Source organism: Daucus carota, chromosome 4 (genome assembly GCF_001625215.2).
Source record: "Daucus carota subsp. sativus chromosome 4, DH1 v3.0, whole genome shotgun sequence".
Classification (NCBI taxonomy): Eukaryota; Viridiplantae; Streptophyta; class Magnoliopsida; order Apiales; family Apiaceae; genus Daucus; species Daucus carota.
This window is the reverse complement of record NC_030384.2, coordinates 48,438,271-48,454,722: the sequence shown is the minus strand read 5'-3', so window position 1 is coordinate 48,454,722 and position 16,452 is coordinate 48,438,271. Positions and strand designations below refer to the sequence as shown.

Genomic DNA, 16,452 nt, shown 5'->3' with positions numbered 1-16,452 from the left:
TTAAAATTATCCCTACAAAGTTCCCGTTAAACAAAAAATAATAACATTCATCTTTTAATTTATTCAAATTTTCTAAATTTATCTTTATCAATAAAAGATTTCTCGATTTATAACTATGGGCCTATGGGCCTGTGTTAAAAATAATGAGAATCGGACTTGAGAAAAATATTATTCCATAATTAAACAGATAATTGCTTATTTATATAAATAAATTAATAAAAATCATTTTGTTATATATATTAAATTAATATTTTATTAATGTATGATAATTTAATCAGTTTTTAAAAGTTATTTAAACTATTTATTTAATTTAATCACGTGATTAATTAGTTATGTAAACTATTTCAGCTCGTCGTCAAGGCCCAATAAATAATCTGAGACCAAAACTACTAAACAAGATGCCAATGCCTCAACCCAAGCCCATGATGACCTTCACTTCAGAGATTCGTTTCCTTTTCTGTATTTATTTATAATAAAAATAATATTAATTTTATATTTAAAATTTAAAAACACTGTATTTGTTCTCCCGGGTGAAATCACTCCCACACTGCTGCAACAAGGGGTTCCAGTTTTTTTCTCTACTGCACATGACATGCTTGATAATATTACTCTGTGAAGATGCACACACATTTTAATTTTACCAGTCTATAATAAGCTTCACAATGTTTAAATTGTTAATTCCCAAAAGGCCTGGTCACTCTTTTGTTACATTTTCTTCGATCCATTCTGTTTGTTTATCGCTTGAAGAATCCGTTAGAGCAGCCGTTGAATCAAGAAAGTATCGACAAATCCCTGATCTTTTTACCGCCTCGAAAGAATGCTGTCCAGCCTCGAATCCTTTTTCATTCCTGTCTACATTTTCGCTAGCTCGTAGGACGCAAGTTATTGATGAAATGTTGCAGGATTTTATTTGGATTAGACCTCGGTATCACCCTTATGCTACTTATTCGTGTCTTCTTACTTATGTTCTCCAGAGTCCTGATCCTCTTCCTCTTGGTCTTGCTATTGTGCAACGTGTTTTGAGGTCTGGTTGTGTCCCTGTTCCCCAAACTCACCTTCTTCTTTCTAGCGCGTGGATGGAAAGGCGACAGCAATGTGAGTCCGTCTCGAAGATGCTGTTGGAGATGGAGTCCATTGGATATGGTCCTGACTGTGGCACGTGTAACTATCTTATCTCGTCTCTTTGCAAAGTTGATCAGTCGAAAGAGGCAGTTCAGGTTTTGAGGGGAATGTGTAAATCAGGATGCGTTCCTGATTTGGATACGTATGGTATTGTTATTGGTGCAATGTGTAGAATCCGAAGGATCACTGTTGTGGCAGAGCTGATGAGGGAGATGGTCAAATTTGGGTTGACGCCAAGACAGGAAATAGTGGTAAAAGTGATAAAAACTATGAAGGCCAGAAAAGATGTATGGAGGGCAGTTGAGGTTATTGAGCTTTTGCAGACTGAGGGTATTCTTGTGGGATTCGAGAGTTATGAGTCGGTGCTTGAGGGATGTCTAGAATGCGGTGAATATGTTTTAGCTGGGAAGGTTGTGATGGGAATGACAAATAGAGGGTTTATACCATATATTAGAGCAAGGCAGAAGGTGGTTGAAGGATTGGCTAATGCTGGTGATTGGAAATTTGCCTATGCTGTGCGGCAGAGATTCACAGAGTTAAAATCGTAACGTCTCAAAAACAGCTCATTTTCTTAAAGCAATGGATACGGGATCAGGTTGTTATAAGTATGTCTTTCCCACCTGTCAAGTAGCTAATCAGTTGACCTGCTATAAAGCAGAAGATTCTTTGCAAACTTGACTATGAAGATATTTCGATAACATAGAGCATTGAGGTCACAATGTGACTGCAAACAGCAGCGACATACAGGCATATGTTCTTTAGCAACTTCCTAAAGTTTATCATAAATGTGATGTAAACTGATGCTAATTTCTGAAAAAAATAGTTGCTTGATCTCCTAGAGATGCAAAAAGCCTTCTTCAGAATTTATTTCTTCTTGTGGGAAAGCAATAGAGGAAAAATATATCAGTATAGGTTTTTGCTTTGAATGTCTTAATAAGATCTTACTTTTAGTTTTATGAAGTCATTTGAACCTCTGGGATACCTCAGCCAATTAATATTACAATATCTATTGCCCATGGTGTTATTACATATTCTTAAGATCTTACTTGTATTAGTAACATTGGCTAATAAGTTTTAGAGTTTTCAGACATGGATCGCTGCATAACTGGCTACTCATACTGTTGTCCAAATTGGTACTGTGGTTCACCGCTTAGATCAGCTACATGGTACTGCCTATGGTTGTGGACCTTGTGGTGATGGTCATCGTGATATTTAATATGTTTAATAACTGTCCTCGTCGGTGAAGTGTTTCTCTGTCAGAAAAGAATTTAACAAGTATTCGGACACTTTATGGAAGCTTTTCATCATATGTAGGAATGAAGTTCAACAGCAAGACTCTTCTAGCTCTAATAGGGTAGATGGAATCCCTAAGTGGTGCTACAAGTCCCCTTCTTATTTACAAGGGCATGTTATATCTCCATGCTCGCAATTCTTTAAAATCTTCACAAGTCAGTGCTTATAGCCAATTTGTGATCCACAGACTGTTAGTTTTGCTCCATGAATCGATAAAAGCAGTTCCATCAGCAGCCTCAGAAAATTCCTATAGATGCTTAGATGAAATAGTCTGTATTCTCGTTCCCCACAGAATAGAAGAAATGCAGAAGGAGAACCCATTCAGGGTAATAAAATGAAAACAAACCTTTAGCACACTGCTATTGGCCAGAACTTTAAGGCCTTGCCACTTTTTAAAGGTACTTGTTTGTTGCTACTTATATTGATGCATGGTTTCAACTTTTGACTTATGTAACATTTACCATTTTGTGCTCTTTGATGTCTTCCTGTGGTGATATTACCTTCTCACAAGTGATTTTTTTTTCAGCTGTGAGCCTCGATTGACATCGTAGTAAACAAGCAATTCTGACACAGATCAATTTCCTGATTTTGATTGTTTGTAAAATTATCTGGGTTGCTGTTGCAGAGAAAGCTTCGTGTAATCAAAAGGTATGCAGGGTCCAAAACTTTGCAGAATATATTTGTAGCAAGTGTATAAGTATTCTGGTTACAAATGGCTGCACCTTTTTATTTTAAAACTGCATATGTTATTGCATATATAAGTGATTATATCTTAAACTTTGCAATTGTTTTGAAGTGGTGACAAATTATTTTCTAAATGTTATGCCGGGGTGACAGAGTGAATAACTGGTATCAGTCTCTATGCTGAAGTGTTGACATTTCAAAGAATTTAATCCCTTTTTTATATGTGACTATGTGAGGTATATATAATCACTAAGATGCACTCCCCTGTCTAACATTAATATCCTAGTTTGACTCTTATGGTTGAAATAACAATTTTACAGAACAAATATCAAGCAGATCTATTTAATATGAACTTGAAAAAGCTGGGTTCCAAAGAAGCTCAAATTTTCTTATCATGCATGTTCCCATGTTAGATTTATGAATAATACAATTTTTGACTTTGAATCTGGTCAATGGACTATAAAAGGCGTTTTAGGGACTAACTGATGATGATTTATTGACATGGAGAAAGTAGTTTCTTTCTGAAAATTCCAACATCGAAATTGCAGCTCTTGATTTAGTCCAATCCACACTGGGTGGGCAGAGCCTCATCACAGGTCAATAGTGACTTGACAAACAGTGCTTCTTAAGGTGGTTTGAACCAAAAATGTAAAGGATTTTTTAATTACCGGTCTGTGTCATTATTGTTTTCATTATTGTAACTGCTATCTACTTTTGATGAGGTTTATCCAAAAAGAGTAGGCAATGGTGATGCTGTTTTACTCCAAACAGGAAATAATAGTGACTTAAGATATAATGTTGTGATACTCCTGTCATTATATCATATCAGCCGCAAATACATGGGCCAAACATCAATGTCAGATGGATCTAAAGGGGTCATATTAATAGTTCAGAATGTATATCATAGTCATAGTAGCACAGTGTTCTTTCCAAAAGCAGGAGAGTAGAAATACATTAATTTGCTGTTATATCTGTTGGACAAAGTATTATTAGACATTACATATAAATGCATAGTCAGATTTGAAACTTGAGATAGCCACTGCTGGAACGGTTCATTGTGGATTTGGTGTTCAGACTTATAGTAGGAACCCTTTTTTATCATTCCTTCTTCTTATTTAATTGGCATCGTGATTTGATACTTACTGGTAGTTTAGTGATAGTTGTTCTTGTGGGTAACTGCATATTTGTAATTGGCATTGTACCAGTACTAATGTACGATGCCACTAGTTCCTGCGTGTTACTCTCCAGCAAAAATAGATATCAGTTTTATTTATGTTTCTTTTTTCTGGTGAAATCTTGCAGGGCTGGCCAATCCAAGTCTTGCCATAGGCCTTGGGACTTGTAGTTGAAGATCTCTCGGGCCAAATGCATAAAGACTGCAAGCTTTATTTTGTTAGTCCCTTTTCGATAAATTAAACTGCTTCGTACTTACTTCATAATTATAAATTCCCAGATAAAAGTACTTTGCATGTTAGCTCGCACTGGAACAGAAGATTCACTTTCCAGAATTGCAAGGATTATTAATGATTATGGACTTTCAGGTTCAGTGGCTTAATCCACTATTTTAACACTAAACAAATCAACTACAAGTGCATGAAAGGAAATGAGAAAAACCTTAGCTGTACGATTTTGAATTAGTTAATAATTCCATTTCCATTGAATTGAGTATTACAGCTAGGTTCTGAGAGGAGAATGTGCGTGTAAAAGTAGCAAATAATAAAATGCAAGATACTTGTACAGACCAATAAACATGAAGTTATAGAGAGATGCCCTACATGTGGCTAATGGTTTGGAGACAAAGTAAAAGAAAGCTTAGAGAGTGCGCGTTCTAAACACTTATCCGGTACAATATTTCACATGGCATGACATGTTCTCAAATTCTCATAGTTTCTGCACCCGTACAACTCCAATAATTCTCCCTTATTATTTTCAAACATTTTTACAGACATCCTCATGTGTGTTTATATTATCGAACCCGAAGTCGTCGTGTATCATGAACTCCATAATTTTCTTCTGTATGTGTATATGGCTTTAGGTATTTTATCTCCATGCTTTTCTGGATGTGTTTGTGTTCATGTAGAGGGGTGTATGTATAAAGATCTCCATAATTTTCTGTGCGTGATAAAATACTTCTATAGCAGGATATTAAAATATGCATGTACATCTAGTATATAATTATTGATAAGATGAAAGGATTCTATTCCAATAAGTCTGAGCACGTGGTCTCTGATTGCTCTTGTTATAAATTGGAGTTAACTAGTGCACATATGCTACTTTCCCAGTAATACAGTTGAGATTCAACCTTCTTATATACCAGCTGTTGATAGCTGTCCCAATCTGCCCATGTGACCCCACTATCCATCTATCTATCTATATATCTATCACAAGTTAAGATTATGATGATATTCTGGTGTCTATATAATATACTATACACATATGCACACTATTGCATTACTTATATCTCTTTAGCTACATTGCATTGAGTTGTGACCAAAGAAATACTAATGGCACAATTGCCTCCCAAAGTCCCAAACATGACACCAAACTGGCATGATGCTTCCCACCACCAAAGAATGCCTTCAATGGATAGTTTGGGCTTGGCTGCTTCCAATGGCGGCCCTTCGTGGGCTGATGAGTTCCTCGACTTCTCGTCGACGAAGCGTGGTTCCCACCGGAGGTCTGTCAGCACCGACTCAATTGCGTTTCTCGACCAAATTCCAATGGCGCAAATGGAACAAAAAGAATCCCGAAGATCCTCTGCACCAGGGTCCAGGAGGAGTGCAACTGAGTTCGATGGGTTTGATGAAGAGCAGTTCATGGCTATGTTTATTGATGATACAATTGCCGTTCCAACAGTCTCTTGCTCCAATCCATCGTCACCCTCTGATCACAGTAGCATGGATGATGATAAACATAGTAGTCTTATGCTGCTCAGTCATGACCAGCAGATGAAGAAGCAGCAGAAGATACCAATTGAATCCGAGGAGATGGAAAGTGCATCAGACGGTCAGCATGAAGCCATTGGCAATGCAAGTACAGACAATTACAATGATAAAATCTTCGATCCAAAAAGGATTAAGAGGTACACACTATTAATCATGCAACTCTATCACAAATTGATTGCCACATCTACTTTTAATTGATGAAGTAACTATCTTGTTTATTTACCTTCTTGCAAACAAGTTGTGTACTTCGTTGAAAACTGATTTGTCACAACGTGTGTTTTGATGTATCCAGACCTGAAAATTCTTTATACTACATCATTTCGGTACTCATAATCAGCCGACCACATTTTTTTGTACCAATAATCCGAAGAACATGCATTTTATTGTGTTTGCTAATATATTAACTTCTGTTTTGGTGTCCACCCCTAGAATATTGGCCAACAGACAATCAGCACAGAGGTCACGGGTGAAGAAACTGCATTACATATCCGAGCTAGAACTCGGGGTTAACTCATTACAAGTATGTACAAATTTAGTCCTGAATCTAATCATATGAATAGAAGAAAATGTCACCACCTTCATAATTTGTAATTTCTTATAAAACTGTGTAATTATTTTTTATGCACAGTAACTAGATACATTAATTAAATTGAATTAATTTCTTGAAATAGGCTGAGGTCTCAGTGTTATCCCCAAGGGTTGCATATCTAGACCACCAAAGACTGGTTCTAAATGTGGACAATAGTGTTCTTAAACAAAGACTTGCAGCTCTTGCCCAGGATAAGCTCTTCAAAGATGGTAACTATAAACTGCTCAGCACTCAAAAGTTTAGAATGATATGCATATATGATTTGTTTGCACAGTCCACATTGCATCATATATTTAGGCTCTAGCTGTCACACTGATGCAATCTTCAAGTTTTCCTGCAATAATTCGAATTTTAGATGAAGTGGTTAGCTTCTTGATTTGAATGCCCTCTTCCCCTTTACGATCCTAATAGTATGTTTAGCTGCATTTCGTAAATTACATAATATATTTTATGGATAGTTATATCAGATAACATATAAGGTTTGTACCTGGACCTGGTTCATCACATACTAGTAACATATAGGATACATGGTTGATTTGTATTTTGTTGCAGCTCATCAAGAAGCATTGAAAAGGGAAATTGAAAGACTGAGGCAAATATATTACCAACAGAACCTGAAGAAGATGGAAAATGATGACTCAACACCAAAATCTACCAAATCACTATTACAATCTCCGGAAAACATTTCTAATCCCGCCAATGGCACTGCACACAGTGAACAAATTATGATCAGCTGATCACAGAATCCAGGTAACTTTTCAGCCCTATCATTCTCAGTTGAACTATTAGCCTAATTTACCACATCTGAAAGCTGGAGAAGCATGCACCCCTTGACAATCAAGATTAACAAATCTTTGAGAGCTATAATCAGAACATGTGCCATACTGTGATTAAGAACGTTTCCTTTACAGATTAATCAGCCTAGTGGCAAAAATTCTGGCATTTTGTAACAGTTACGATTTCGCGCAGGGATAGAATGAAGGAACCTCTGTCTGCAATGAAAGGGCGGACATGGATTCCAGCTGCTCTGCTTCTGCTTTAATGCTTTTCTTCTCTAAAATTACTTGCACATGCAATAAGAATTATTCATGTGACATAACTCTCTTCCCATGCTAGAGGAGGAGCCCACTGTTTTATTTCCATGTTTTATGGCAAAACCACCACTTGTACCTCACAAAGGAATGGGAGCAAATGTGCTCTGTAATGTTGTTGATTAGTACTGCTTATTAATTATTTTAATTCAATTGTTAATAAATTTCTGATTCCTCTTATTGTACGATTTAGTCTTTCTAATTATTTAGACTTTTCATGATAACGATTTATTATGTGATTATATAGAGAAATCTAATTGTCATCTAAGATCGACCCAAGTATTATTAATGTCTTTAAATTATAAAATAGGAAATGGAAATATTTTCAGAGATTATAAGGTTGCTGAAGAACTTTCAACAATTATCCGCGAGCAACAATTTGGACATGATTTTTCATGAGGACACTTCTATTATCTGAGAGCAATATTTTTACTAAATAATTTTTTCCAACAAATAATACTATTAGATGCCTAATCACGTGAAACAAAAACCATGTCACGTCATATGTTCTCCGGTTTAAAAATAAATATATTTTTTTAAAATTATATTTCAATACACTAAACGACCCCTAAAATCTAATCTCGTAGTGTGAATTCCAATATTTTAACAGCCCATCTAATAAAGCACTTATGTTTATTGCCAACTTTTTATGACGTCAGTGTAGGCTATTTCTTATGATCATTCGTGTTAAATGCAATATCAGGTTTTAATTAAAGAAAAAAAATGTTGTATATGGTTCGTCCATTACCAAACACAGGCCCAAGCCCATAATCCAATGGAGTGGGTAGCTGAAATTCAAACAAAACAACAAAAATATTTGACATACCCGCGCAAATTTTACTTACTTTACAATACGGCCCAAAAATAAAAAGCGCGCCACGAACCTCAAATTCAATTTCCAAAAAATCCACATAAATGTTCAGTAATGCGAATCTACAGTTCAAAGCTCTCCAAAAAAGCCATGAAATCTACCCATCCCTCCCTTCTCAAAATAAAATTTCAAATCCCAGATTCGAAGCCAAAATTAGAAAATTTCAATTCATCCCTCCAAAACCAAAACCCAAAAACCATGCCCTCCAAAAACCAAACCAACCCTCTAACACACAATTATATATATCCCTAAGCATCTCCTCTAATTCACATCTTAGCTCGACTCATTCCATTTCAATCTCTCCGATCCCGTTTCAAAATTTTCCGACCTTCATTAAGCGTAAAAATGGAGGGGGCTTCTTCTGTTCGTGAATTAGCACACGATAACAAAGAGAACATAATTCCAGCATCATCAGCATTGTCGTTGAAATCAAAAGCTATAGCGAAAAACAGGAGGAGAAAATTAACAAGGAAGCCTCTGAGGGACATAACGAACCTCTTCATCAATCAAATTTCTTCATCACTGGCGCCAATTGCGTATCTTCAAGATTTCGCTTCTTCTCCTCCGTCTGCACAGATATCAGATTCTCCTGCTTTCAATCTTCCGAAGCGAAAGATATCTGAGTTGAATCAACATACAATCTCGAAGCAATTGAGAATGAATTTTAGATAGAGATCTTTCTATCGAATTATATCAAATTATTTTGACAAACAAATGTTCTGTTTTCAACTCAGATACTCAAAAGCTCAATACTTTAGGCATCTCACTTTTGTTGGGGGACAGCATATTACTTCTTACAGTTAGATAGTTTCCTTCTTTTTTTTTTTCATTTTCCATGTCAAGTAAATATATTAATTTACTTGTTAATTATTGTTGGTGCCGGAAAAATGATAAACTCCATACGAGATCATTGGTCTACATTTTAGTCCTACAATAAAATACTTATATAATCATTTTAAAAAAAGTTTTATGACAAGAAACTAAGTTTATATGAAAATTTTTAAAAAATTGAGATTTTGATAGGATATATTACGAAAATATTGAGGTGATGGATGTCAAACTTGAGATATTCACTAATATCATAATGAGATGGAGCTCTTCTCGTCATTTTATGATAAATAAGGAGATTTTTTTAAATTGATATAACACATGTTTTGATGATAAAAAGATTATTAAATCAATATAATAAACATACAAATTAATAATAAAAAAAGACTTAATTACCGAAAAAACTATTAAACTTTTGTGATTTTTTCATTTTAACCATAAAACTAATTTTGTTGCAGAAAAGTGCAACTAACTAATAGACTACAAATTTGAGAGACCAATTTTAAATAGTTTCTAACCATGGTTAAATGGTATCCTATGCAACATTACTGAAATATCTTTTTTTATAATTTTATTTTAAATACTCCCTCCGTCCCAAAATATATGTTTATTTTGATATTTGACCAGTCAAATTAACTATATTTTGACTTAAATTTTTATATATTAAATAATAGAAAAAAATAAAAAAAATTATGTCATTTTAAAGGATATTTAATCTATTTTAAAGTGTGACTTTTTATTTTCTAAAATAATAAATAAATAATTTTTAACATATGGTCAAAGATTGTTCTATGTGACTTCTTGAAAATCAAAAAAGCATGACTTGGGACGGAGGGAGTATTTACATAATCCATTATAAACACACCAAACAATCAGTTTTTATTTGAATTATTAGGGTTCGTCATAATATAATTTTAAATTAATGTTAGAAAAATAATTAATTTAATTTATAAATTTACATTTTATCTTTATTAGTAAGAGTTCATTTTAATTTACCTGGTAGGCTGTTGGTATTTCAAAAGAATTAAATTAAATTAAATTCTTAATAATAAAAATAAAATGTAAACTTATAAATTAAATTCATTATTTTTCCAACAATAATTTAGAATTATATTATGACGAACCCTAATAATTCAAATAAAAACTAATTGTTTGGTGTGTGTATAATGAATTATGTAAATATTTAAAATAAAAATATACAAAAAAGATATTTTAGAAATGCTGCATAGGATACCATTTAACTATGGTTAGAAACTATTTCAAATTAGGTTCCCTCAAGTATGTTTTCTATTAATTAATTGTATTTTTCTGCAACAAAATTAGTTTTATGGTTAAAATGAAAAAATCACAAGAGTTTGATGATTTTTTTGGTGATTAAGTCATAAAAAAATATACTAGCAAGTTAAACACAAATAAACAAGAAAAACGCATGCCTTTTTATTATGTTTGTTGGGCTGTAGACTGTGGTCAACCGCATGAAAAAGGCGACTCGTGTATTGCCGCTGCGCAACTGCCACTACCTTCATCACCTCCGCCCTCTAAAAAATTGTGTAGTATCTGTGTACATTTTAACTCAAAACTATCATTATAAACCTCGGCATTACTGCAACAATGGCCAACTCAATCACGACACTCTCGTCACACTACTCCCAAAAATCTCAACTCTTGAGGCCACCAAATCTCTCCACGCTCTCGCCATCACAATGGGCTCAAATCACGCCCAAAATATCTTCCTTTACAACAATATCATCTCATTGTACGCGTCGTTGGGCTTGTTGTGTAAAGCACGCAAGGTGTTTGATGAAATGCCTGAGAGAAATAATGTTTCTTTTAATACGGTTATTAGCTGTTATAGCCGTGATGGGCTTGTGGGTGATGCTTGGGGTGTTTTTTATGAGATGAGGAGATGTGGGTTTGTGTTCACGCAGTTTACATTTGGCGGGCTTTTATCGTGTGATTGTTTGGAGGTTTGGAGAGGAATGTACTTGTATGGGTTGATTGTGAAGAGTGGGTTGCTTTATGTTGATGCATTTGCAGGGACTGCGTTGTTGGGGTGCTTTGGGAGGAATGGGTGTTTAGATGAAGTTTTTCGGGTGTTTGAAGACATGCCGAGTAAGAGTTTAGTGACTTGGAATTCGGTGATATCTTTGTTTGGTCATCATGGGTTTGGGGATATGGGTTTGTATATGTTTCGTGAGCTTATGAGAACTCGAGTGTCACTTTCGTTGTATTCTTTTGTGGGTGTTTTATCTGGATTTGGACGGGAAGAGGACTTGGAATGCGGAGAACAAATACATGGTTTAGCGATAAAATGTGGGTTATGGAATGTGGTTTTAGTAGCTAATGCTCTACTTAACATGTATGTGAAGTCTTTGAGCGCAGATATGGCTGAAATTATGTTTGAGGAGATGCCTGTTCGGGATATAGTGTCTTGGAACACTATCATAGGAGTATTTTCAAGAAGTGGTAGGCCGGAGAAAGCATTAGAATGCTTTCGAAGTATGAATAAGGATGAAATCTTACCTAATCAGACTACGACTGTCAGTGTCATCAATTCTTGTACTATACTAAAGATCATACATTGTGGACAATCAATTCATGCTTTAGCGATTAGGAAAAGATTTGAATTTGATGTTTTTGTTGGTAGTGCATTGGTTGACTTCTATGCCAAGTGTGGTAGAATGGAAGATGCTCATTGTTGTTTTGATGAAATACAAGATAAAAATGTGGTTTCGTGGAATTCTTTGATGATTGGTTATTTAAACACAAGTTGTTCAACCGCCGTTTTTTTACTACGTCAAATGATTCGAATGGGTTACCGACCCAATGAGGGTTCTTTTTCTACGGTCCTTAGAGTGTCCTTCAACACAGAGTTGCAGCAGCTTCATTCATTGCTGATTAAAATGGGTTATGATGACAATGAGTATGTTTTGAGCACACTTATTGGCTCATATGCTAAAAGTGGTCTCATAGACGACGCCTTGAATTTTGCTGCTGAGACAAACATGATGCTCTCTGTCGTGCCCTCTAATGTCATTGCGGGAATTTTTAACAGAACGGGTCAATATCACCGGACTCAAAGGTTGTATTCTTTACTCGATGAACCAGACATTGTATCTTGGAACATATTGATTACAGCTTGTGCACGTCATGGCGATTACAAAGAGGTCTTTGAGCTTTTTGGCCAAATGCAAATATATCAGGTCCGTCCGGACAAGTATACATATATTAGCCTCTTAAGTGTTTGTACTAGAATTTGTAACCTAGATTTAGGTAGATCACTTCATGGACTCATCATTAAAACTGATTTTAAGAGTTATGACACATTTGTGGGTAACATACTAATAGACATGTACGGAAAATGTGGAAGCCTTGATAGTTCGATTGGTATCTTTGATGAAATGAATGACAAAAATGTGATCTCGTGGACAGCTGTAATGTCTTCACTTGAATCACATGGTCGTGTGTACGAGGCAGTACAAAAGTTCAGGGAAATGGAGAGTATGGGGTTTCTGCCAGACGAGGCTGCTATTGCTGCAGCGCTATCAGCATGCAGGCGCATAGGATTAGTAAAGGAGGGGATTGAATTATTTGAGCAGATGCAATCCAAGTACAAGATGAAACCTGAAATGGACCATTATATTCTTGTGGTGGACTTATTGGCTAGAAATGGCCACCTTAAGGAAGCAGAGAAGTTGATTACTGGAATGCCTTTCCCCCCAAATGCACGAATTTGGAGAATTTTCCTCGAAGGTTGCCAGGGACAGAGACATACTGAGGACCTAGCTCTATGTATTTAAACCAAAAATTCAGGTATGAAATTCTTCTATATATAAAACTGTTTTTCATTTGGAAACTTATATTGTGAATCAATTTGGGGTCTCTTAAACAAATTCAAAAGATTAAATCATTTTCGGTGCAATCTAATCCTTAATTACCCCAATTAATTAATTAAAGAACACTTGTTTAGTGCTGTAAACAAATAAGTTTCATATCTTTAATAGACTTATTTTTTCTCTTGAAACTTATTGCCCCGTGCTAGGCTGAATCTAAAAAAATAACTAAATTAAGGAAATTGAACTGGGAATATTATACCAAAAGCGGCCCAATCCTAAATCCTACGCTTGTGATCGAATCAGGTATAATATAACCTTAATTTCACAAAATCGATTCTATAAAATAACCTTAATTCCACAAAATCAATTCTATGATATAACCTTAATTCCACAAAAAACGAGATTTACACATGATCAGAATCCATGATTTACACAATTGCCTTAATTATACAAGTGACAATTGAGGCGATTACCTCGCTACAATGCATAATCATTCCTTACGTAGGCTATAAATAGCCCCTGTATGCTAGAGTACAATGCATTGTATTACAATACTCTAAGATGGCTGCTAATAATTCAATTGCTGCTAAACGCTTGATAATCATTCTGCAGATTATCCTTTTCTTAACCTGTTCTGCCAATTCAGAAGCATGGCTTATGATACATAATAGAAGAAGCAGCCTTGCTCTTTTTCATAAGCTAGGGTTTAAGTTGGCTGTTCACGATGCAGGAGCAACAAAGCGACTTGTGCCATCAGGACCCAATCCGGAAACTAGTCCAGGAACACCGCCTAGTGTTGTAGCTGCTGGTGAAGTGAAAAGACTCGTTCCAACCGGACCCAATCCAGAGACTAGTCCAGGAACACCGCCACCAGGAGTTGTAGGTGCCGGTGAAGTGAAAAGACTTGTTCCAACCGGACCCAATCCAGAGACTAGTCCAGGAACACCGCCACCAGGAGTTGTAGGTGCTGGTGAAGTGAAAAGACTCGTTCCAACCGGACCGGACCCAATCCAGAGACTAGTCCAGGAACACCACCGCCAGGAGCCGTAGGTGCTGGTGAAGTGAAAAGACTCGTTCCATCCGGACCCAATCCAGAGACTAGTCCAGGAACACCGCCTACACCGCCTGCAGCTCATTTGCAGTAGATCATTTTCAGGACAACTGCAGAATGGTCTTAAATTTGACTCAACTATGTTCGGTTTTTCGTTTTAAAAGAAGTTCAGTACACTCTTATACTGTAATGCAGTATTTTTTTTAGTTCAATAAACCCATGCATGAGATGAGATTAAAATTACATGTTTGGTGATTTTCAAAGATCTCTCGAAATAATATATATTCTTACATTACCGGACAATAAGTGAGATTTTAAAGGGGTTAATTATCAAGATAATCATTGAAGTGGGTTGAATGCATCAAGTTGGTCACCGAACTCAAACGGTATCAACATGGTCAGTACCTTGAAATATGAGTTGGTCAGAGTTCAAGTGGTAAAAATATTATTTATAAAGTTTTACACATTATTTTTAAATGTTGGCACAACCAACTAAAAGATTTTAAAGTGCATTAGATGTCGATTAGGAAAACCGTATTATGATAATTAACGTGCATTGTGCCTGATTTGGTTAGTTAAATCAGGTAATCACGTTCACTCTAAGGATTCGTAGTTTATAATTTAGAAAGGTACTAAATTAATCAGTATTATTTGTTTTGGAGTTACAAGTCAAGTATAGCAAATAAGCTTGATCCGAATTTTCTGATGTGATGGAAGTGATACGAGATATAAATGATTTTAATTGATAATATTATTGACGTGCTTTTTTTAAGTTAGTAATAAATGTCCTCGTTCGTTCACGTAAGTTTGTAACTTTCTTAAATAAAAAAAACCTTTTTAAAATTTTATTATTTTATGATGATACATTTATTGGCGTCCAAAATCTTTTTAGTCAGCAAATAAAATTATGATATGGATGTTGATGATGTATTTAAAATTTTCTTAATTCAGTGATGATGTATCAAATCAAGAATAATAATGTATAATTTGAAAAAAGAATATTGTTACATATCAAATTGGGTATAAATTTGTTACAAACGATATCATGGCTTGTGATGATTTAATTGAGGAGATACAAGTGACAAGTGAATACATGGATCGGTTATTATAAATTTAAAAATTCGAAACCTAAAAAAATATATTTTTGATTTTCAAAAAATTCCTTTTCAACTTATTAAAAACTTACTTGCAAGTTGCAACAAATTTGAGATGAAAAAATCAATTTTAAGTTCAAAATTATTCTTCCCACTAATATGAAACTTCTTTCCAACAAAGTTTAAAACTAAAAAAGAAAATTAAAAATGACTGTTTTGATTTTATTATCATGTTTTTTTTACAAATTAGCTTCAACAAATTCTAGTGTTATTCAGAGCCATTTCACAGCCTAATCATAACCAGAGTGCTATGGCTTTAAATTTAAACAGAAAATATGAATTATATACCAGATTTTTTCTAAGACACAAAATTTATGAACTTCTTCTTAAATATCTGTAGTCATTTTTTTGTCAGATATCTGTGGCACTTGCATATTTGTTTTTCGAGCCCATGTAAAATGACCTCATATACGCTTATCAAGGCCCACTTAAATTTAATCTACAAATTGTGAAGCATATGGTTATTAATTACCGGTATTCTAGGCCCAATATGATAAATAAAAATCCAAATCTATTTATTGTTTTATTTTTATTTTTAAAATTTTATTTTATAAGTAGAATAAAAATAAAAAGTATATTATAAATTATTATAATTATAATTATAATTATAATTATAATTTTATTTTTCGTTTATAGATAATTTTTATTAATAAATAACAACTACTTTTAAAATCAGTGAGAAGACGGAATAAGAAATGTTAACCGATAAATAATATAATCCATAAAATCGAATAATAACACTCTAAACTTCGATAGTTTGGAGGAAAACGATTTTTAGCTAACCAAATAACAAAACTCTAAGTTGTAATCTTTCTCGTCTACATCTAAAATTTTCGATATAATACAACATAGAAAATGTAAAAAATAATATCTTACATGTCAAAGTGCCAACTATCAACTTGTACTGGGAAGCACTTCATCGTTCAATTTTGCAACTCACAATAGGGGGTCTGTTCTCATGCTGTTTCAACTTCTGTCTCGCCGAGAT

General features: G+C 34.6%; 3 protein-coding genes across 6 annotated transcripts; all 3 read left to right on the top strand.

The window, feature by feature from the left end:
* The first annotated feature begins 394 nt into the window (after positions 1-394).
* On the top strand, positions 395-2,078 carry LOC108219524 (pentatricopeptide repeat-containing protein At1g06270). Its single transcript, XM_017393016.2, has one exon. It carries the CDS (start codon positions 663-665, stop codon positions 1,668-1,670), a length of 1,008 nt encoding a protein of 335 aa, XP_017248505.1. The 5' UTR covers positions 395-662; the 3' UTR covers positions 1,671-2,078.
* Positions 2,079-2,234: 156 nt separating this feature from the next.
* LOC108219525 (basic leucine zipper 61-like) lies at positions 2,235-7,909 on the top strand. 3 transcript variants are annotated; one of them, XM_017393017.2, is made up of 7 exons: positions 2,235-2,813; positions 2,942-3,063; positions 4,402-6,181; positions 6,474-6,564; positions 6,716-6,842; positions 7,186-7,383; positions 7,603-7,909. In XM_017393017.2, the coding sequence occupies exons 3-6, from the start codon at positions 5,604-5,606 to the stop codon at positions 7,368-7,370; spliced, it is 981 nt and encodes a 326-aa protein (XP_017248506.1). In that variant the 5' UTR covers positions 2,235-2,813; positions 2,942-3,063; positions 4,402-5,603; the 3' UTR covers positions 7,371-7,383; positions 7,603-7,909. The 3 variants fall into 3 exon arrangements, with proteins under 3 accessions (XP_017248506.1, XP_063948555.1, XP_063948556.1); XM_064092485.1 differs by having other exon boundaries at positions 7,587-7,909; XM_064092486.1 differs by having other exon boundaries at positions 7,545-7,909.
* A 2,923-nt stretch (positions 7,910-10,832) lies between these two features.
* Positions 10,833-14,553, top strand: LOC108216166 (pentatricopeptide repeat-containing protein At3g58590). 2 transcript variants are annotated; one of them, XM_017388855.2, is made up of 2 exons: positions 10,833-13,236; positions 13,990-14,553. In XM_017388855.2, exon 1 carries the CDS (start codon positions 10,899-10,901, stop codon positions 13,221-13,223), a length of 2,325 nt encoding a protein of 774 aa, XP_017244344.1. In that variant the 5' UTR covers positions 10,833-10,898; the 3' UTR covers positions 13,224-13,236; positions 13,990-14,553. The 2 variants fall into 2 exon arrangements, with proteins under 2 accessions (XP_017244344.1, XP_017244343.1); XM_017388854.2 differs by having other exon boundaries at positions 13,872-14,553.
* Positions 14,554-16,452: the final 1,899 nt, after the last annotated feature.